Source organism: Indicator indicator, chromosome 24 (assembly GCF_027791375.1).
Source record: "Indicator indicator isolate 239-I01 chromosome 24, UM_Iind_1.1, whole genome shotgun sequence".
NCBI lineage: Eukaryota > Metazoa > Chordata > Aves > Piciformes > Indicatoridae > Indicator > Indicator indicator.
Window position 1 is genome coordinate 10517330 of NC_072033.1, and position 21695 is coordinate 10539024.

General features: G+C 41.3%; 1 protein-coding gene across 3 annotated transcripts in view; it reads left to right on the top strand.

Annotated features, from left to right (window-relative positions):
* The window catches only part of GNAS (GNAS complex locus), a 143999-nt gene that overhangs the window by 50534 nt on the left and 71770 nt on the right, over positions 1–21695 (top strand). For 2 of the 3 annotated variants that reach the window (XM_054392030.1, XM_054392029.1), the window contains exons 1-2: positions 1852–1990; positions 5887–5959. In XM_054392030.1, the coding sequence (XP_054248005.1) occupies positions 1852–1990; positions 5887–5959 (212 nt within the window). Of the gene's footprint in view, positions 1–1851; positions 1991–5886; positions 5960–21695 lie in introns of those variants that run through there. The other variant, XM_054392028.1, reaches the window with a different exon arrangement.

A 21695-nucleotide genomic window follows, 5' to 3' on the forward strand; every position in this document is an offset into this window, starting at 1 on the left:
TAAACTACCCATGTATTTTAGGGAACTGGGTTTTTACAAAGAGCAAAGCACCAATCTTTGTTTTCCAGAGGTGTGTGATAAGCATGCATGAAAGCTAGATAGCTGGTGAAAGCAGACATAGAAGCAACTGCATGCATCAAGTTGTATATTCTGGGTCCACCCAGCATGACTTTGTGGCTTGTTTCCTCCTGTTCAACCCTGTCCCTGGCTGGAGCCCTGAAGAGGCATTGCATGGGTGTGAGGTGGATGCAAGGGAGCTGCCCAGATCAGGAAATGTTTGCCTTGGTAAAAATTAATTTATGCTTATCAGCCTCTGCAGGTCCATTCTATAGACAGATATTCAGAGTTCATCTTGAGAAAATGTATATATACATACATACTTAGTGCAATAACTTTTGCAGTAGTTATATCCAAGCATAGTATAAAGTATCCGGGCACGCCTCCGTTAAAATTAATTTAGAATTCTGCTAACTAAACCCCAAATTCCTGCAAATATTTTTCTGGGTCGCTTTCGTCACGAAAAGCCCTTCCTGAGAGCCACTCGCTGCCGGAGCGACTGCAGCATCCCCTGGCTGACTGTCCGAGGGGATCTGGGGTGGTGCTCCTCCTAAGCCGTCCCCAGGCTCTCTGCGCGGCAGTAGCCGCTGGTGCGGAGTGGTGCGGAGTGGCGCGGGGCGGGAGCGACGGCGGGGCTGGTTCGAAGAGGGCGCCGGCAGCGGAGCGGGCTGACGCGGGCTGTCATGTGAGCGGCCCCGCTCCCAGGGTTCAGTGTGGGCCTGCTTGCCCCACCCCGCCGCTCCGCCGCCTCGGTGCAGTTCAATAGGGAGAGGGGAGGGAAAAAAAAAAAAAAAAGAGAAGGGGAAAAAAAGAAAAGAAAAAAAAAAAGAAAGAAATGCGGGAGAGAGCAGGAAAAATAAGACGGGGGGAAAATCTCCCTTGAGGGACAGGTTTCGCTCGGGGGGAGAGACCCAACAGGCTTTTCTAAATTAATTTTTTTTCTCTCCCGCTCGCTGGAGAAGCCGAGAGGATTCAGCCGCCTGGAAACCTGATGTGAAAAAACAGCAGCCAGGAGAGAGGGGGGGAAAAAAAGAAAAGGAAAGATAAAAGAGGGAGGGGGCTCGGATTGGATCCCCCCGCCTCGGTGAGGGAGGAAGGACCCGCGGCGGTCAGAGGGCGAGGAGCAGCGGCGGCCAGCAAGGGAAGGGGACCCGACCTCCGCTGAGAGCCGCGGTTGGCGTGACCCCCTCGACGCTTCTGCCCGTCGGCGCGGGGGGAGAGGCGAGGAAGAGACGTTTCCCGATCCTCCCCGCCGAGGATTTGGGGAGGTTTCCGCGCCCGGAGCCCGTGCCTTTGGATCTAAAGAGGATTATTATTTTTTGGGGGGGGTGGCACTGAAGCTGGATTTGTTCCTGTGCGTGCGGCGCCGAAGGGGTGGCATTTCTGTTCCCTCTAGAGGAGCCGGCGGCCCGGCGGGTCCGCGGAGATCCCCGCGGATCGCTCCGCATCGCGCCCTGCCGCCACCCCTCCCGGGAAAGGTGCGCTGAGGGGATCGGCGCGGGGCTGAGCGGGGGGGCGGGGGAGGAGAAGCAGCTGCAGCTGCCGGGGAGGAGGCCCGGCAGAGCAGCAGCAAAGTCATCGCCATCGGCCCCCCCTTGGCTGGCTTCGGGCTCGGCTCTCTCCATGTCTCTGGCTCTGGGCAGCGGCCGCCACAGCAGCGAGTAGCGGGGGGAGGAGGAGGAGGAGGAGGAAGAAGAAGAAGGGAGCCCGGGAGAGTGCCTCCCTCCCTCCCCCCGGCAGCCCCGGCCGCCTCCCGTCCCCTCGCCCCGCGTCCCCTGCCTCCCCCTCCCCAAGATGGGCTGTTTAGGGAACAGCAAGACGGAGGATCAGCGCAACGAGGAGAAGGCGCAGCGGGAGGCCAACAAGAAGATCGAGAAGCAGCTGCAGAAGGACAAGCAGGTCTATAGGGCCACGCACCGGCTCCTCCTGCTGGGTAAGGGGGCCGCGGGCAGCACAGCGCCGGGGCACCGGGCCGGGGGCTGGCGGCCGTCCCCTCCCCGCCGAGGTCGGGGGTTTGGGGGGGTACGCACCGGTGCCTTCCCGGGCACGGGGAAGCCCAAGGGAGAGGTGGGGCCCAGGGGAAGCGGAGCCGCAGGGGCCCACACGTTCCCGGGGGGGCGAGGGGCGGTCAGCGAGCCCGCTCCCGCCAGAGTAACGGGGATCCGCTAGCGGCCGGGGTGGTGGGCCCGGGGGCGCTGAGGAGGCCGGTGCAGTCCGGAGGAAGCTGCCGGGCTCCTCGGCCTGACGGCGGCAGGGAAATCTCGGGCACCACCCGGGGCGCCGCGGGCGGGGGGTCGGGGGCAGGCCCCGCAGGTACGGAGCTGCGGCTCGGGGCCGCTTTCCGCCCGCAGAGGCAGCGCCCTGCGGCTGGAACAGAGGGAGCACACAGGTTGGGGCGGGGAGCGGGCCTCGAGTGTGAGGAGGTGGCCGGGGATGCCGGGCCGGCTGCCGGCGAGGGGCGCGGGAGCGTCGGGCCCGAGAGGGAACCTGGGAGATAAACAGGGCAGGGCGCTGACAGGGGCCGCGGGCCTGCCGCGGGTGTGTAGAGCAGGGAGCAGCTGCCGCGGCGAAGGCTGATCACTACCGCCTGGCAGGAGCTGGGGGCCGGGCTGCGGCGGCGGGGGCAGCCGGGGCTCGGCCGGCCCGAAGCGCTCCCCTCGGCGGAGGCTGAAGCGAGGGTGCAGAGGAACGTGCGGCCAGGCCGGAGAGAGGAGGAAGAGGAAGGGAGGAAGTCGAGGAATCGTTTGGGGGAAACGGAGGGAGGATGTCGGTCCCGGAGGGAAGCACGGCGGCCGGCGTTGGGGACGGGGGAGCTCCGTGCCTACGGCAGGGGTAGCAGCGGCAGGGACGGGCTGGCAGCGGACGGGTCGCGGGCACGTCCTCCGTGCCCCAGCGGGCTTCCTTAGCCTTCATTCTGTCGCACCATTAAATTAAGGTATCGCGCGTTTGGAGAGAGGAGAAGATTTGTAGCTTGGTTTCAGGCATTATTTCAGCAGTTAGTTTGTGTTACCTGCCTGTGTCACGTTTTTGAGGAGATACGCTTGCAAGTGTAGGGTTTGGCTTCAAGGAAGGGGAAGGTCCAAAAATTGTTATTGGAGAGAACAAGAATGTGTTTGTCAGACTCATTATTTCAAAATTTTGTAAAGCAGTGCTTTAAAATAAGATGGACTTAGGAGATCTCAGTTGTTTTGATCACGCCAAGAGACCGCTTGTGCACGTTATGCAGGGGTTTAGCGTGGAGCACAGGCTAGGCCTCAGTGAGCTGACTCAGTTATGGTGTGAAACAGCTGTAACTGGGAGGAAAAAAGGAATTTTTGAAGGGTGTGAATTTGGAAGTGTGCTCTTGCTAGTAAAACCTTTCAAACACTAATTTGAAGATAGGGGCTTAACAAAAAGAATGACTGGGACTATAGCAACACCTGCAGCACTGAGGAGTCAGCCAGGACTCCAACAGAAATCTTTTAACAGAATAATTTGGACCTCAGCTCTTGGGGAATGTCTTGAATTTCCAGATTTCAGGCTGAACATTGCATAGATAGCTAGAAAACATGTTCTTGAATGGGTTACTTTCATAAGAGGCAGAAAACAGAAATGTGACGGGCTCACTTGAATTTTCTTTTTGTTTTCTTTAGTTTTGGTGGCTGAAAAATAGTTTAGATACTTGCAAATAAAAATTTATGGACGTTTAGCTATGGCTGTAAGGTCCTAACAGTGGCTGTCATGAATTGTGGACAGTCCATAACCTAAATTTGCTAGTGAAAAATAAAAAAGTTCATGTCCTTATGTTTATTTTAAAATGTGTAAAATTCAAAAAAAGTACTTTGAAAGCATTTTTAAATATTTTCACTTCATTTTCAAATACCAACAAAGAAGAGCTGCTACATATTCTAATGGGTTTGTGCTGCTCTTTGTAGGCCCCACCACTCCACACATGGTTTTCCCTCGTGCCACAGTCTCACTGAACTTAATGGAACTCTCCTTGGTGGTGAAGTTTAAATGTGTGCGTAATTGTTGGTAAGAATAGGACCTTAACGAGTGGCCCAATATAGAAATAGACTTACTCAGAAATTTAGATGCAGTACTTCATTTTAGCTAATTGGTGTTGTATCTGATCCAGAGAATGCAGGTATGTCCATATCAGACTATGTGTTTGTAGCAAATGCGACAACCATCTCCTTTTGTCCTTGGCCTAAATAAAGTGAAGATTTTGACTCTCAATGCTCATAAATACAAGATGTAATGTAGAGTTACAAATGAAATGTTGTTATGAATTACTTTGAATGGAAATACAACTATAGTACATAGTGCTATTCCTGAGTCATTCTTAGTTGGGAGGAGGACCCAGTCTCTTATCTTAAGCCCAGGTAATTTTTCTTGGTTACTTTTGCCACCTGTTTTTATTGCATGGTGCAAATATGCCTGAAAAGACAGAGTGTGTGAGTTATAAAATAATAGTTCAAGGGAGAAACGGTGCTTTCATAAAGAGCTGTAGACTCTTTGTAGTTGCTTATTAAACATTACTGAGCAAGGAGAGGAAAAAGAATGCTCTGGTATTTAGGTGGCAAAGCATGCAAGCAGGTGTTATGGAGAGAGGAGCAGGAGTGTTAGCAATTCATGAGGGAAAAGGAAAGGAAGGGAGAAAGAGGAGGAGAATGCATTTGTCAGAACATGAACTTTGAAATAGAACTGCTAAAATTGAGTTTGGAACACAAAGCTCAAAATGGAGGCTTGTGCTGTCAGTATGTCCTAGCAGAGGCCTGGCATCCTGTAAATACAAACTGTACCTCTCGGCCCATTCTGCCACAGACATGTTTTCTGTTGTTGAGACATAAGCTAATGAGACAAATAAACAATTAGCCAGGAGATGCAAAGGAGAATATTTCTAAATTTTGCCAGGTTATGATACTACTCTTGCAAAAATATGTGTGCTTTGTATAGAAGGCTACTGCTCGGGCAGCGTGGAGCAGCTCAATTAAATGCTGCTGCCGTTCAAGTCTTTTTAACGGGTATGGAAAAACGGGTGCTGTAGGCAGATGGGTTGCCCTGTGCACTGGCATCCATGCAGCAGCACAGAAATAGCATACAACTACATATGGAAACTTGGGTAAAATGGAGTGTTTTTCTTGTACTGCAGGTATATAAGAGAATCAGAGGAGAGCTGCGGGGGAGTGGGGGGCTTTTCAGAGCATGCAGCCACAAAAAGTGGTCTACTTCTCATTGTGTATGTGATTGATTTGGAACACATAGTGAGGGTGGGAGGTTGCTTACAAGACACAGAGAAGGAGGTTTCTGTAGCTTTGTGGGTGGAGGCTTAAAGGGATGCCTTTGTTTTTCAGATATGAGTATCCATATATTTTATTTCTTGTGATTTAAGTTGCGGTCTCTTGACTGGATGATGATAACCACAGCCAAACTCAAAAAAAATTGAGGATCTAGCAAGAACGTTTCAGTTTAATATGGACTTGTCAGTCTTTCTCTCCATCACATAGTAGTGACAAGGCAAGCAGAAATTGGTGTTTCCTGCCTCATTCTTTAGAAAATGTTGAAGTTGTCCTTTTTTCCTTCCAGACCCTGCAATCTGCTTTAACATTGTCACTGGAAAAATGGACAGTGAAATGATCCAAGATTCAGATCTGACACATGACTTGAGCTGGGCGTTTATTTTTAGCTACAACTGAAGTTTCCAGTGGCAATTATTTCTTTTTCTTTCACTTTTCACTCTTACACTGAGAAAACCAACTTTCTCGATTTTACCCTGAAGAAAAAATTGTAGTGTGTGTCTTCATCACTCCTGCTTCCTTCTGAAATTGATTTACTTTCATTTTCTAGGTGCTGGTGAATCCGGTAAAAGCACAATAGTCAAACAGATGAGGATCTTGCATGTGAATGGATTTAATGCTGAGTAAGTGGATTCTCTTTTTCACTTTATCCTACATCAATGTGCTGCACAGTAGTCATTGCTGTTGTTTTATATCTTGGTGTATTTCTTTTTGATACTGTCTCTCAATTTCTAGAATTTGGATGTGTATTTTTAGATGAAATTAGTAGACATGAACTTGAGGTCACGCACTAGTAATAAGTAACAGCTAACAGTATAAAACAATTTATACCAAGGTTCAGTATAGCTGATTTGATTAAGGATTAAGTTTTGTGGTGTTTTTATTTTTAAATGCAGTTTCTTTCACAACATGGCTGACACTGATTTACCTCTGCTATAGCACATTGATTCATACTGCTGAAACATACCTCCTGTTACTCTGCAAAATGAATGCAATTTTCTTTCTGTAGAGGAAGTAAGGCTTTTCTTTCTGTCTTCTCACAAAATGAGACTGTGCTGTGAGTTTTTTTGGGTAATAGGTCAGATTTTATTCTCTCTTTTGTTGTGTTTGCTTATCCAGATCATTGTGTTAAATTGTTTCTAAAAGCTTTTCTTGTTTATGCTTAAAATCTGTCCAGTTATTTGATATTTGTGACGAATGGAATGATATTAAGATGGGGAAAATGGAATTTTCTTTTTTTTTTGTCTGAGAAAGATTTTTTTTTTTTTTTTTTTTTAACTTTTCATCTAACCTTGCTAGGGAGTAGGAAGAGATTGTTCGTGTTAGTTTATACTTCTAAGTGTCTGTGTGTATGTCTGTATACCAAAATCTGCTCAGTTACTTCTAATTGAATTAAGGTGCTGGACTCTCAGAGCTTATTCTGTGTTTAGTTTTTTTTTTTTTAGATTATATTGCTGGTTTTGTCTTTCTCATTTTCATCCTCTAGCTTCTAGTAGCATCATCTATTTTGTGACTCCTGCCTTTATGGGAAGCTTTCACTAGTCTTTCAATAGTTAGTTCTTTAGTAAGAACGTCCAAGCTAAAGTTTAGCTGAGGATCATGGACAATACATGTTTTTAGTTCCTCTTTATAAGGAATATTTTCTTTATCCAAGACATAGTCCTTTTTATAAGTGCACAGTCGTGCATCCTGCTACTGCTGGGTTGTCTCCATGATTTTGGCTGCTGGCTGCTTTTGTTACTGAAGACCTCTTAAAAGAGTTGTGTGACTTAAAAGATTTGTCTGGGTTGACTTTAATGTAACAACTCTAAAAATTAGGTGCTAAGCAAAAAATTCAACAAAGAAAGTGGAAGTCAAGGATGCCTAGCACCTTTAAAAAGTATCAGTCCATTGAACCAACAAGTTACAAGTTTTGTAAGCATACAGATGCTTTTAAAGAAATGCTGCTGCTGTGTAATGAATGGTGCATTACATGGATAGATGTAATACATACATACAAATACACACACACTGGCAAGTTGCATACCCAAATTCATGTGCAGCTGGGAGCCATGTTACACAAAGCCTACAGAGCTGGTGAAGGACTGGGACATGCTCTGGGATTTGCAGCAGTGGTGCGTTCCTGAAATGTTTCACTTCTGCGTTGTAGATTGGGGTTACGTTAAGCATGCAGCTGGATTTCAGGGCAACATGGTGAATTTGGCCTTCTCACAGCGCTGGCTTCCTTCACTGAGTGTGCACATTTTCTGTTTGTTGGGTTTTAGGATTCTACCCCTAAGTAGCTGAAGGGACAGTTGTCATGTGCATTTAGATGACTTGTTGTAGCATTTAACAAGGTGAAATCTGTGTAGTTCTACAAAACTAGAAGAATCTCCTCTGGGACTCCAATCCTTGATCTCTTCAGCTAAGTAATTATTTGAGGAACTGTATGGAATCAAGTGTTCCAGGTAATTAACGTGCTTAATAGTTAACAATGCTAAGGTGAATTGGAAGGTGGTTAAAATTCTAGCCAAGTTAACTACAGTGAAGACTGCTTACGTTTTTTTCAATATGTCTTTTATAATCTGTAGCAGATTTAGAGACAGAAATACATATTTCGGTTTTTTTATTCCTGCTGTGAAGGTGGTGTGTGAGAAGTAACAGCCCTGTGGCATTGGGATGTGGAGCAGAACACTGGAGAAGCAAGGCATGGTCTCCAGCACAGGCTTTTCTGGATGGAGTTTTTTTGGAAGGGCTTAGTCTGCTTTGAGCTCTTGCAGGATGACTTCAGTTGTCTGTGCTATCAACTGATACCTTCCTACAGCAGTTTTATAAATAATGGCAGCATGGCTTCCTCAGTATTCTTCCAGTGTTCCACATCTTTAGCATGGAAGAGTTGCGTTTTAAGCATAATGAAGACCCCATATCAACCACATTTCTACTCTTTGCAGTGCTGTCCACAACAGAGCCCCTTGTAATGTTTATATTTGTCTTGTAATAGCAGGAAGCCTGTGACTTCCCTTCCTTTACTTCCTTCTCTCCTCAACACTTCAACTGTCCTTTCATGAGTATACTCAAGGGCAGGTCTCTACTGTTGCATACTGCGTTCTGTGAGCATCCACTAATAAAATGAAGATAAAATCTCTTGGCTGTGCAGAAGTTCAGATGCCAATCTTTATGAACCAGAAAATGGGAAAGGGAGGACACGAGGAGTAAGGAACGTAGTTGGAAAAATTAACGTAAATGTATAGTTGAAAAGGGAAAAAACTCTTGTGTTATGTTGAGGCTGGGGTTCTTCGTTTCTAAGATCATGGCCTTTTACTGACTTTTTTTTTTTTAAAGTTGTCTTTTCCCTCTGATCATTTTGAGCTTGGCTGACAAACTCTAAGGAGGGGGACATTGTCATGCACCATTTTAGAAAGTGGGAAATTGGCAAGGATGGCAGTTTTGAAGTGTCATGGGAAAAACTGGAACAAGCAGAAATATTTGACTTATGAAATGCACTGTGAAGATTGACAAATAAGGGGAATGTACCTTTGTGATTAGTTAAGTTTGGATAGTATTTATGATTTGGGAAGTCTCGAGGTTATAGGGAATTTCAAATAACACTTCTCAGCCTCAGTTTCCCACATGATTTTGTATAATGATGACCCTATATCTTAAACAAGTACGTTGAAGTGTTGAATAGGATTTTGTGTATTTGTCAGATCTGATAGCAACGACAGCAGAAGCAGAACTGAGTAGCTTTATTTTCAAGACTTAGATGACAAAAATGTTTGCATTTGTACCTTTGAAAATAATTTTCTCTTATTTGAAAGCTAAAGCTAAAAAGCCCTCCTGAAAGTTTGGAACTTTTTTCTCACCTAGATTTAGAAGTTTGTCAGGAAGGGAAAAGTAGTCATTGACGCTTTCTAATCTTAATGTATCTTGTCCACCCAAGTTTAACTGTAGTACCACCATTATTACACATAAACCAGTAAATGATGTTATCTAGTCACATTGGCCAGTGTCAATCTCTTTTGTGACTGATATGACTTCTGCCTTGGTAACTTTACTCTTCTACTATCTGATAGTGTTTTGATTTTGAACTTTGACCTTTTCATGTGTATGATTTTTTTTTTCGTGTGTATGAAGTTAATATTAAGAGGAAGGAAAATGCATAATAGTTATAACTAAGTCTTCTAAAATAATTAGTACTCTCCTTTTAGCTAATACTAGTTTGAATACACAAACCTTATTGCTCTGTTTTCACAGTTCCTTTAGATTTGTATAACAGTATCATGTTTTTAGAGTGGTCATGTCAAATCTTTGCCAAGAAACAAACTGGCTTTACTGTATTTTACTCTACCAGCAACAGAAATAATTTCTTCCTGGCATTAACATTAAAAATTGAAGGGAGGGGGGCTTGGTGTGTGTGATTTCCGTCCCCTACTCTCTTTTCTTTCTTTGCATCACAATGTATATCAGGAGGCTTCTGCAGATTTAAGGCAGAGAGCTTTGTTTTGTGCTTTGTTGTTTGTTTTGTTTTGTTTTTTTAAAATTCAGCTGCTGTTCCATGGCACAGGGGAGGTGCTACTGTGTCTTGTCCTAAGAACCAACGCAGTTATGTAATTGAGTTTTGTCAAAAGACAAGAATATACCAACAGTGAATAAATACTATGATTAGGAACTGAATACTGCATATAGCTTGTAAAAGTTTATGCAAAATATTTATGCAAGTAAAGTATAACTTCCATCAACTGGAAAGAAATGGGAGGTAATATCTGGTGATGTTAAACAACCTAAGCAAACAACTTCTTTAATTGCTATTTTGTTTCTGTGCTTGAAATTAGCTTTTCATTGCAAATAATTTTTTTTCCCTACAAAAGGGAAAATTCCATTCTGTGAAAAAGTAAACTTGAACTCAATGAAGCAGCATTAATATTTCATTATATTATAAAGGAAAAAAAGTTTCAAGTTTTGGTTTTTTTCAAATTTCTTGTGGTGTTCTGCCCTGAGATATGAGACATTCTCCTTTAGGAATATGTACAAATGTTTTGTATTTGAATCTACTACTCAGATATGTACTGTAACATGAGTTTTCAGAAAATTCTGATTGTGTGTAATACACTGGGCCTATTTTGACAAAGAATATTAAAATACCGTGGTGCTGAATATTGTAATAGTCAATGGAATAACTGCTTTACCTTGCTCATAGGCATTCTGAAATCAAACCATTAAGGTATTTCCATGTGCAAATGAAATGAAATACTTTGGGTTTAGTTTAGTTTTCCTTTTTTTCCCCTTTAGAAATGCAAAATAATATTATTTAGGAAGTATTACAGAAAATTGACACATGAAGGAATCTAAAAGTTTAAGAAGCTTGCTAGTTCTGTCTGATTTTAGATGGTCATAGTAGGCTCAGGCTACCTGTAAATTGAAAGATAGCAACACAGTATTGAAAGAAAGCATAGACTCTCATTTGTACATCATGCTTTATTTTCAACTGCCTGGTTTTTGTGTTTTTGCTTTTTCAAGAAACTTCTTGCTTAGGTAAAAGAAGGGAAGTGAGAATTGAATCTTAAAATTTCTTCATAATTGCACACAAACAAGATGTTGCTCGTAGCAGAGCATGCATCTTGCCAACATTTTCTGGTTGGTGGGAAATGTGAACTTCTAGCAAAGCAGTAGTTAAACTACCAGTTGCACATTAAGAGCTCTCCTTCCTCTGAATTATTTTTCCTGGTCTTGCAACTTGACATTTGTGCTTCAATTAAATATTTCAGGTTTCCGATTTTAAAACAAACCAAAACAAACCCCACAAAAAACCCACAGCAAAAAATGGTAGTAAACTCATCCCTTAAGCTACATTTGCATATGTTGCAGCCATGATTTGGCATGTGAAGGGACTGGCCAAAAATATGGCAGTAGGTTTTTTTGAGGTTTAAGTTTCCCAAAAGCTTTTTAAGTATGCACAGACAAGTATTAGCCTAGTAGAAAGCTTTATAGTTCAAGTTCTAGAGAGCTTGGAGGGCAATAACTATGAATAGTGGAATAAGCATGAGTGATGTAATCTGAGAAGCAAAAGAGAGAGAAGAGAGTTTAAGGCTTAGTTAAGTGGAGAACGGTGTGAATGATTTTGACTTCAGAGAGTATATGTGGGATTTTACCCATTAGTTTTGGTAAAAACAAACCCTGTTCTAGAAAATTTGCAGTTTTCTTTTTGACATTTCAAAACAGAAAATAAACTGCTCTGTGAGTGATGAGCTAATTAAGTCAGATTTCTGTAGCTTGTTCTGTGTCTCCCAGATCTTTTCCCCAATAGTAACTCCCAGTCCCCTACAGCATCTGCAGTTCCTCTCCATGGGACCTGTGGCTTCCAAGTATCTCCTGTTTCCTCCAGCTGATAGAGTCCTCATTCTAGTTCCTGGCCCTGATGTTCCTTGCAACATGGATTCCTAAATTCTCCTGGATCATCCTGTCCTTTATCTTCCCTTTCTCTGCTTCTTCCTGCTACCTGGACAAAGTCAGTGTGTGCTGTGGCTGGTGTAGATCTTTGTGAACTCTTCCTGCTTTTCCTCCTTGAAGCACTATTTTTACTTCTCAGCCTCTAGTTTTTATTTCTGGAAATTAATCTCTGTAACAGGAACCCCTTCTTCATATTTGGTTGGACAACAGTATTTGGGAGAGAGTGAGACTGCGAGAAAACAGATTTTTTTTAAAAAGTCCATTTCTTCAATTCACTCTGAATATTTTTTGAAATGCTTTCACTCTGCACATTCATGAATTAACATGGAAGTGGTGTGCTTGCTTCTTAACCAAACATCTGATACCACAGATACATCATTCTATACAACTTGTTATTTAATAAGTCACAAACTGTATTAAATATCCTCAAAAAGCTTTAGATAACTTTAATATTTGTCACTCAGTTATATTTTTTTAATATATATCTGTATTCCACAATTCAGTGTTCTTTCTGAAAAAAGAAAGTCAGTGTATCAAGTTCTTCACAACTCTTCTCAGGAATTAGATTGGCTTAGCAATTGCCCTTTCTCTGCCAGTGTTACAGAGTCAGTACAACTTGAAGAATTTTATTCTATAGTATCTCACTGGTTTTCTTCTTGTCCTATGTGTTTTGGATGGACAGACTGGGCAGTACTCTGATTTTCACAGTAAGAAATGGTTTTACCAAGTTATCTAGATGGATGCTTGAATTACTTTGTGTATGAACGGAATACTTTTTATCGTTCTGAGCTCATGGAAAGTTACTTTCTGGTGCCAAAATGATACCTTCATGTTTCTGCAATCCTTGAACACTCCTCTTACTTCATTACATAGCTAGGTTTTATCTGTGGCAAGAGAATTTTTTCAGTGTCATTATGTTAAAACATGTGCGTTTGTCCCATAAGATAAAATTTATTATTAATAAATGCTCTTTCTAGCAATCTAGATATGAGTCTTCTTGTTTCTGAGGATGCTGGGCTTCTTGCATTGTTATGGTCTCTATGGGATAGGTTCAGCAAAAGCAAAGATGCATCCTTTGGTTTCTCTTCTCTCAAGCTGGGGCAGCAGGTTTTGTGGGATTCTGAACATTAATTTTTTTTTTTAATGAAAAATACTGTTCTTGTTCCAATTTTGTAAGCATCCTTCCTGAGTGTCTCCTAGATCAAGACAAGCATAGGTAATGTTTTCAAGTATAATCCAGCAGGCAAATTTATTTCTATTTTTAGATATATCAGGTGTTTGTATATTATCTAAAGAACGGGGGGCAAGAAGATGGGGCCAGACTCTTTTTTTAGTGGTGTCCAGTGATCGGACAAAGGTCAGTGGGCACAAACTGGAACACAGGAGGTTCCAGTTAAACACAAGGAAAAACTTCTTTCCTGTGAGGGTGGCAGAACACTGGAACAGACTGCCTAGAGAGGCTGTGGAGTCTCCTTCTCTGCAGACTTTCAGTTCCCACCTAGATACTGCAATCCTGTGCAGCCTGTTCTGGGTGACCCTGCTTTAGCAGAGGGGTAGGACAAGATGATCTCCAAAGGTCTCTTCCAACCTTCAGTGTTCTGTGATTCTATGATTTGAGTTGATGATGTCCCATTTGTCGTGAAGAGCTGAGATACAGAAATTTTTCTGTTTAATCTTGGTCACTCAAAGTTCTCTCATTGAAATAAAGGAATTTTCATGATGAGGTTTTTTTTTTTTTTTTTTAAAGGTAACTTGAATCCTGATGTCAGTATGCCCTCCATTTTACTTTGACAATTGAATCTTGAGTTCCTGGTAAATGCAAGAGTGCAAGTGTAGCTACAAAAGTCTGTAATAGTTATTTCTACAACATGCAGTTCATTAGAATTGTTTACAGGTGAGCTTACTTGGAAACAGCAATACATTGAGGTGTGGTTTTGACAGCTAAGGGGCAAAATTGTCTGTTCTTTGAGGAATGTAGTAGTGAAATATCTTGATGAGATGTTCTGTTTTGAGGTGTTTACTATTATAGTAATATGAGAAAGCTTTGTGACCTTCTCAATTAGCTACCTGTTGCTGACTGAATTCTCCAAAGGACTATTTAATAAGTCATTTTGTTCACTTGTCTTTTTAGTTAGGGCACCAGAAAATAATCATCTCTCCCAGCTGGACCCTTATAGCCTCCCAGGAGTGGAGGGTGAGCTAATGGATCAGGCAGAGGTGTGCAGTATTTCCTTCTGAGGTTTAGTGCAGCCCCGGTAGATGTTACATTTATCCTTTAATGGCAGCTTCACAGCTAGCTGAGGGATTTACTTGCTGCCGCCTTAATCATTGTGACTTAAGTACTCTCTTCTTGTCTGTAGGTCTTTGTGCATAGTGACACTTTTGTTACCTTCAAATTAAGACGCTTTAATTGTTTTGCCAATACAATTGTCTATATAAGATATATGTACATATTAATTAGAAAATGTTGCAAGGAAGTGGGTATCCATGAAGAAAGTTTCTTCCTTAAGTTTGTAATGAGAAAGGGTGCCTTATTCACGTTGCTTGATTTTTATTTTATTTTTAGTAGATAAAAATGGGAAACTTAGCACAGTAAGTTCAGAAAATCATGCATAATACCTGTTTTAACCCTGATAGTTTAAATAACTTATAAATAATGCTAGTTAAATTTGATGTAATGTGTCATTACTGTGGGGAAAAATTCACGGTATCACAGTATATCAGAAGCTGGAAGGGACCTCAAGAGATCATCAGGTCCAACCCCCCTGCCAAAGCAGGATCACTTATGGTGGTCTGCACAGCAATGCATCCAGATGGGTTTTGAAAATCTCCAGAGAAGGAGACTCCACAACCCCCTTGAGGAGCCTGTTCCAGTATTTCATCACCCTCACTGTAAAGAAGTTTCTCCTCATGCTGAAGTGCAATCTTCTATGTTCAAGTTTGAACCCATTGTTCCTTGTCTTACCACTGTGAACCACCAAAAAGAGCCTGGCCCCCTCCACTTGACACCCACCCCTCAGATATTTATACACATTAATGAGACCCCTTCTCAGTCTTCTCAAGACTAAATAGCCCCAGGGCTCTCAGTCTCTCTTCATAGGGGAGATGCTCAAGTCCCCTAATCATCCTGGTGGCTCTCTGTTGGATTCTCTCCAGCAGGTCTCTGTCTCTCTTGAACTGGGGAGCCCAAAACTGGACACCATATTCCAGGTGTGGTCTCAGCAGGGCAGAGTAGAGATGTAGAACTTCCCTAGCCCTGCTGGACACACCTTTCTTGATACATCCCAGGATCCCATTGGCTTTCTTGGCCACAAGAGCACATTGTTGTTCCATGGAGAACTTGCTGTCCACCATCACTCCAAGGTCTTTCTCTGTGGAGCTGCTTTCCAGCAGGGCAGTCCCTAACCTGTATTGGTGCCTGCTGTTATTCCTCCCCAGATGTAGGACCCTGTACTTGTCCTTCTTGAACTTTATGAGGTTTGCCTGCACCCAGCTCTCAGCCTGTCCAGGTCATGTTGGATGGCTGCACAGCCTGATGGGATGTCAGCCAACCCCCCCCACCCTACCCCCCCCCCAGTTTTGTATCATCAGCAAACTTGCTGAAGGTACTCTCAATCCCCTCATCAAGGATATTGACAAAAATATTGAACAAAACTGGACCCAGTACCAATCCCTGGGGATCACCACTTTTCCCAGGCCTCCAGGTTAACTCTGTGCCACTGATGGCGACCCTCTGAACTCTGTTGTCAAGCCAGTTTTCAATCCACCTCATTGACCAGCCATCTATGCCACATCTCCTGAGCTTTTCTATGAGGATGTTATGGGAGATATCAAACTAATTGGTTTCATGAATTTTAATTTAATTGTATAACAGTCATTGTTATAGCTTCATGTATTCTATGTTGCTTTTAACAGTTTAAGACCATTTAAGATGAAAACTTGTAATAACTTTAAAAAATAAGCAAAAGATAGCTATAAGGATATAGCCATTTGCCAAGAAGGGATGGTCTGAAATGAGAATATAATCACAACGCTGCATTATTCATGGGGAAAAAAGCCTGTAAGCACAATACATATCTTAGGAAAATGTTTTGTTTTTTTTTTTTCTTTAAACAAGTGAGGAAACTAAAAGGAGAAAGGTTCAGTTGAGTACTTGGGGTTCTCAGGAAAGCTGATAATACTCTGGCTCAAACTACTATTCATATACTGGGTCAGGAAGAGCAGTTCTAGTTCTGCTATCCAGACCTACACTTCCTACACTTCCAAATATTTGATGAAACAGTTGCAGAGGTCACTGGCAGTAAAAAATTTTCAGTATTCTGATACTTTGTCTCAGTTTATTTTGCAGCAGGCATGTTGGACAACTTTCAGGAAGATTTGCTTTGTGTTTCTGGGTTTTTTTTTTTGTTGTTAAATTTCTATAGCATACAAAGTTACTGAATTTACAGTACTGAATTGAAGCATACTAAATTAGATGCAAGCTTTTGCCTTTGGTATGTAAAAATGATTAATGGTGCTTCAAAATAGTTACTCATAGGAACGCATTCTGCTTATGCTGAACGTAGTAGATGAAAATATGTTCCATAACTTACACGTAATACACTTAAAACCTGCAAATGTAGTTATTTTTGCCTTTTAGTTTTTTGACTTGAAAATGGGAGGGAACTGTGTCACAAGTAAAGTATATATAAAGGGACAAGGGGAGGTAGACACGAGTGATAGTCCTAGATGTCTATAAATAATATCTAATAGGAACATACTAATTAGTGGGTTTTTTTTTTAAAGATCTACCAGATGTATATTGCCCTTAGACAAAAATACTGGGATCATCTGTTAGAGTATGGATATTTTCAATAAATAATGGACAGGAATCCCAAAGGAACTATGTGAGAAACTATGGGAAATGCTAATGTTTATTGCTTTATAATGGAATTGTTCCCCTTTTTCTAAGAATTGCTTAACATTAAGGGATTGCCCACATGTTTGCCATCAGATGTGGACATTTTAATGCAACAGGAGTGTATAGGAGGAATGTCATTATGGGTCAGCTTAAATTTGCTTCTAGTGAGATTTGTTGAATGAACTTAGCCCTTTTGGAAAGATTACAGATCTGATGGATAGAATCAACTGTTTTGCTATTTGAAGTAATATATTAATATATTTTGGTTTTCAAAATTGCACTATGTGAAATTAAGTGTGTATATTACAGGAATGTAAAAGCTAGCTTAATGGTAGAGCTCTCACTGCGGTGGTTAATAGAGTGGGACCACATCCTGGAAAACTTTCAGGATAGTAGTAGCCATATATATAAAGTCATTCCTTAGATTGCTGGCCTGATTTGGTCTGAATCCGTCTGCAAACTGAACATGGAGTTAATATGGGGAAATTCAGGTAACTCTCTCAGGGTGACCTGAAGAATGCCTTTAAAAAGTTGTATTTCAGAAGTTTGTTTTAATACAGCTGAATGCAACTTGCCAGAGTTAGAATGTATGTTGTATCTGTCAAAGTGGAAAAGGACTTGAAAGTCAGTTGTGTGCTTTTTTTCCTTGTGGTAAAAACCCCCAAATGCTTAATGCATGAAAAAACCCAGAATATTAAACTTCCACCACTGATAAGAGTGTTATTAAAACACATGCTGTTGCCTTCACTTCATGAAGGATGTAGGATTACTGGCAAGAATGTAGAAGAAAGGCCACAGGAGTTGAACAAGATTGAGAAGCAGGGTGTCCAAATGTGATTTCATTTCTGTGTAGAGGTAGTGCTATGTGAGAAAAAGACAGGCTTGAGATTTACTTCCTCAGCATGAAGGATACTTCAATTGTAATAATCTGTTGGGGACGAGGAAGGCTTATTTGAGCTCTCTTAGGGAAGGACAGGTTTATTTTTAAAGCATATTTCAATCCAGCTCTTGGAGATAGAGCTTTCCTGGTGGAATTGTAAATGCTTGTGGTGGCCACTCTGACCCTGGGAAACACAAAGCCTGCTTCATGTGCTGAAAATTACCCATTTCCTTTGCAGCTATGGGCTTTTATTTTTACTTTTATTACCCTGAACATGATTATGATATGTGAAATTCTGTGTTGGTATTTGAAGTCTTGAAACCTTGGAGTCCTGTGTTTGCAGTTGTTGGAGAGGTGAAAAAGCTGGGGGTTGACTTTGGATTTTGTATTTTTCCCTTTAGGAGGTTTGCCAGTTGTGTTTTGTTACTGTTTTCATTTCCTTCTGAAGCGTCAGGGTCAGAGGTGGTGTTAGAAGATTCTGTTTTGTGCCAGACTGGTGGATTCTTACTCACATGATCCAGATAAAGTTAGTTGAAGAGCTTGAGATAAGAAAGAAACTCTTTCACTAGGAACTGCTAGGCATATTTCCCTCTTCTGCTGAATAAGGCTTTTTTGCCCTCCTTCAATTATTAGGGCAGACTTCTAATCAGTGCTCTGCCATTGCAGGAGTCTTGGGTGCTCAATTTCGTCTCATTTCAGATTGTGACCTTGAGGAAAAATGGTTTCATTGGAAATTTCAACTTGATATTAAAGTATATGGGGAAGCATAGTGGCTTATGGAAGTATTCCACTATCCTCTCTGGCCAAACATTCTTGAAAATATTTGCTAAATGTCTGTTATCTGATTCTTCCTTACTATACTAAACTGCTAACCCAGGTAAAAGCTCATATTCTGAAGTCTGTTCTCTACAGGCAGACACATGTGCCTGAGGAGGTGGCTTAATGGATTTAGTGGGACTCTATGATTATGGATGTCTGTATTTTGAAAGAAACAGCAAAATTTCACCGTAGTGTGGGTAATTCAGATTGGTATGGTTTGAGTGCGTTAATATCTCTTAATGAAGCCAAATATGGTTGTCTTCAATTCCATTCATTCTGGACCTTATCTCTCTTTCTGATACGTCTCACTAGTTGCCAAGCAACCTCAACAGTAGTTCTGCACATCCAGCAGCACTTTAAAAAAAACCTGAGTAGTTGTGGCTGAAAATAAGATGATGGATTTTGATGACATGAATGAAAAGAGTTGTGAGAGAAGGAAATGGTGAGTGGCAAGTTTGGAGCTGATGTTCTGAAAAAGCTGGTAATATTTAGCACTTAAGTAGTGCTTTTTATTTTCCAAACACTAATCAAGCAATCGCAAGATTATTAAATAAGGACTGTTTTTTTTCCTTTCAGTGAATGAAGGACAATTATGTGTGCTTCATAGAGCAGAGGGCAGAATTGAGTCCCAAGAGAGCAGGGGTTAGTTTAATGTATGTATTTCTTTCACCAACCTGTATTGACTTCATGTGTTTCTGGTTGGACTGCAGATTGACTGAAAGATTTTTGGGAGATTTTTGTGTGTTTTCTGATATATAGCCATCACTATCTATTTGTTTTATGCTGATGCACCTGCAGTGTATCGAGTTTCATTAAAATATTTATCACCCATGGAAGGCCTTCCAGACTAGAAGTATGATAGATTGTGTGTGGGTCCTTTATTACTTGATAATGCTGTAATGCTTATAAAGCAATAAATAGGCCTTATTTTTATATTCTCTCTCTTCTGTGAAATGGGATCTGAGCAGCAAACAAACTACCACAGCAAAGGATATAGTAATGAAAAGAGAATCTAATTTGGGAAAATTATTCTGGTTTTGGATTGTTATGTTTCTATGATGGCTTAATTTCAGTTCAAAAATAAAACTATATACTACACATAGACTGACTAAAGCAATATTATTGAGGACAGAAATTAGAAAGTATCTGAATTAAGAGTGCCTTAATTTGAGTTAAGTTTGATTTAGGACACCATTGCCATTTTGAATTCTGTAAATGACTCCTTCAAAGCAGTAAATAGTTCTAATGCTTTTTATTTAAAGCAGATTCTAACACTGTGAGCACTCACTTTCAGGCATAGTCTGCCGGGAACTACCGTATTGTGTGCTCTTAAGTTGTCCCACAAGTTTTGTTTTGGAGGACTGATGGTCCCAGTCACAATTTAATGCTTTCCTTCCGACTCATTTTCTTCTGAAGGGGGTAGTTGTAAAAGCCTGCCTTTTCCACTTCTGGATGAGAGGCTAAAAAAGGGATGCACTGCAAATGGGTCGTAAATGGGCATTGGTCAAGTTCCTTGTTCGGTATATGCACACTCTAGGATGTGTTCTGAATTGCACATTCAGTGTCTCTGGAAGATGACGTGTATGCAGAGACAGGGAGGTTTTCAGTTGCAGAGTGGTTTATGCTAAGCCTGTGTATACACACTGGATATCCACATGGGTATTTTTGCCGTTGTTTAGGATAAGATGAACAAAAAACCAGGATGATGCAGGAGACATTTTCTGTGTCATGCAGATAAACACAAAAAATAAACACTCGTTGTACAGTTTCACATCTTATAGTTACAAGGTGACTTTCTGCTATCCTGCAGGAACATTGAATGCTTGAAAGGTAGTATGACACTTTTAAGTCATTACTAAGAGAACATGCACATTTTGAATTACAGTATATATGTATGTTCATTGTCTGAATCACAGAGCTAAAGGAGATCATGCCTCAGAAGAGTGTTTTGCTGTATGTGTGAGAGGGTTTGTACATTATTCACCAACTACAGTTGTAGTGAAGTTAAGTCAGCTGGTGGTGGCTTACTTGTCGCTTTTAAAGTGAGGATTAAAAACAATATTAAATAACTCTAGGTTTAAGGATAAATTGAATTAATGAAGGCATACAAAAGAACTAACTTGGAAATGGCTAAAACATAATGCAAAAGCATACCAGTGTTAAGGAGTATTTTTACCATGTTCAATATCTAAGGTTTATTTGTGTTGGACTAAAATTTCTTTTGACATATTGCAGCTAATGGAGGTAATTTAGAGGTAGAAAAGTAGTCTGTCTGTGTGATATGTGTACAAAACGGTTTTGTAGCTATGATATTTTTATCCTCATCTTCTGCGAGGAAAAAGAACAGTCCTAGTACATGGGGGGTTTTTTGTTGTGTTTTTTTTTTTTTAGCGCATAAAATGTGTGCATTTTGGCAACTGTCTTTTGCCTCTAGGCTCATAAGTAGGTTTGTCCATGCAAGATGTGTATAGTTACGATATATATAGCAACTATATATATATATGTATATGATGCATTAGCTGCTGCACCAACATTGTCATGTCAACTTAGTTGCCCTTTTTTATATATATGTATTCTCTGTATACCTAGTTTTAAAAAAGTAAATATTATAAACTGGTTGCTCAAGAGCCTTATGCTATAAAAAAAGTAATTAGTACATCAGTAAAAGTGTTGGAGGCAGTAATAAAACTGCACTGTAATCCTTCTGCCAATTTATTGAACTCTAACTATTGTTATCTATGACAATTAACTGCTACATATTGTACATTAACCCTTTGTATAATAGTTGTGGTACTCAATGTGGCTGCAGTGCCTTAATTTTCAAGCAAATATGTCATCCAGTTTGCTAGAATGCAGTCAGCTTGTTGCCTTTCTCTTTTTGTCCAGCTTCTATCATTTACTTTGGAAAACATCTTTCTCACAAAAATAAGTGTCCTCTTGGCAAAATCAAAGTAAACACATGGCTTATATAAGATTTTCTTTCAGTTCATTTAAAAATAATCCTGCAGAAGGTGGTAAACATTTAAACACTGAAGTCTGTGCTTCTTGGATGAAATTTTTAAAGAAGCTTCATTTGGAAGTATTATAAAAGTGTTTACAATTTAATTGTTTCTGAACGTCTCTGAACTTAACCTCTAATTCTGTTGAAGAAATTTATTGAATTAAGATTTGCTAGAAAGCAACTTGCAGGACCCCTTGCAGGTGGTGCGCACAAAGAGACTTGGCAGATGCAGTGTATCATCTGTCACCATGTGCTTCTGTCACTGCTGCCTGCTGAAGCAGCCATCAGTGAATTGTGACATGAGACTCCTCTGCCGTGCTGTGTGTTGAGAGG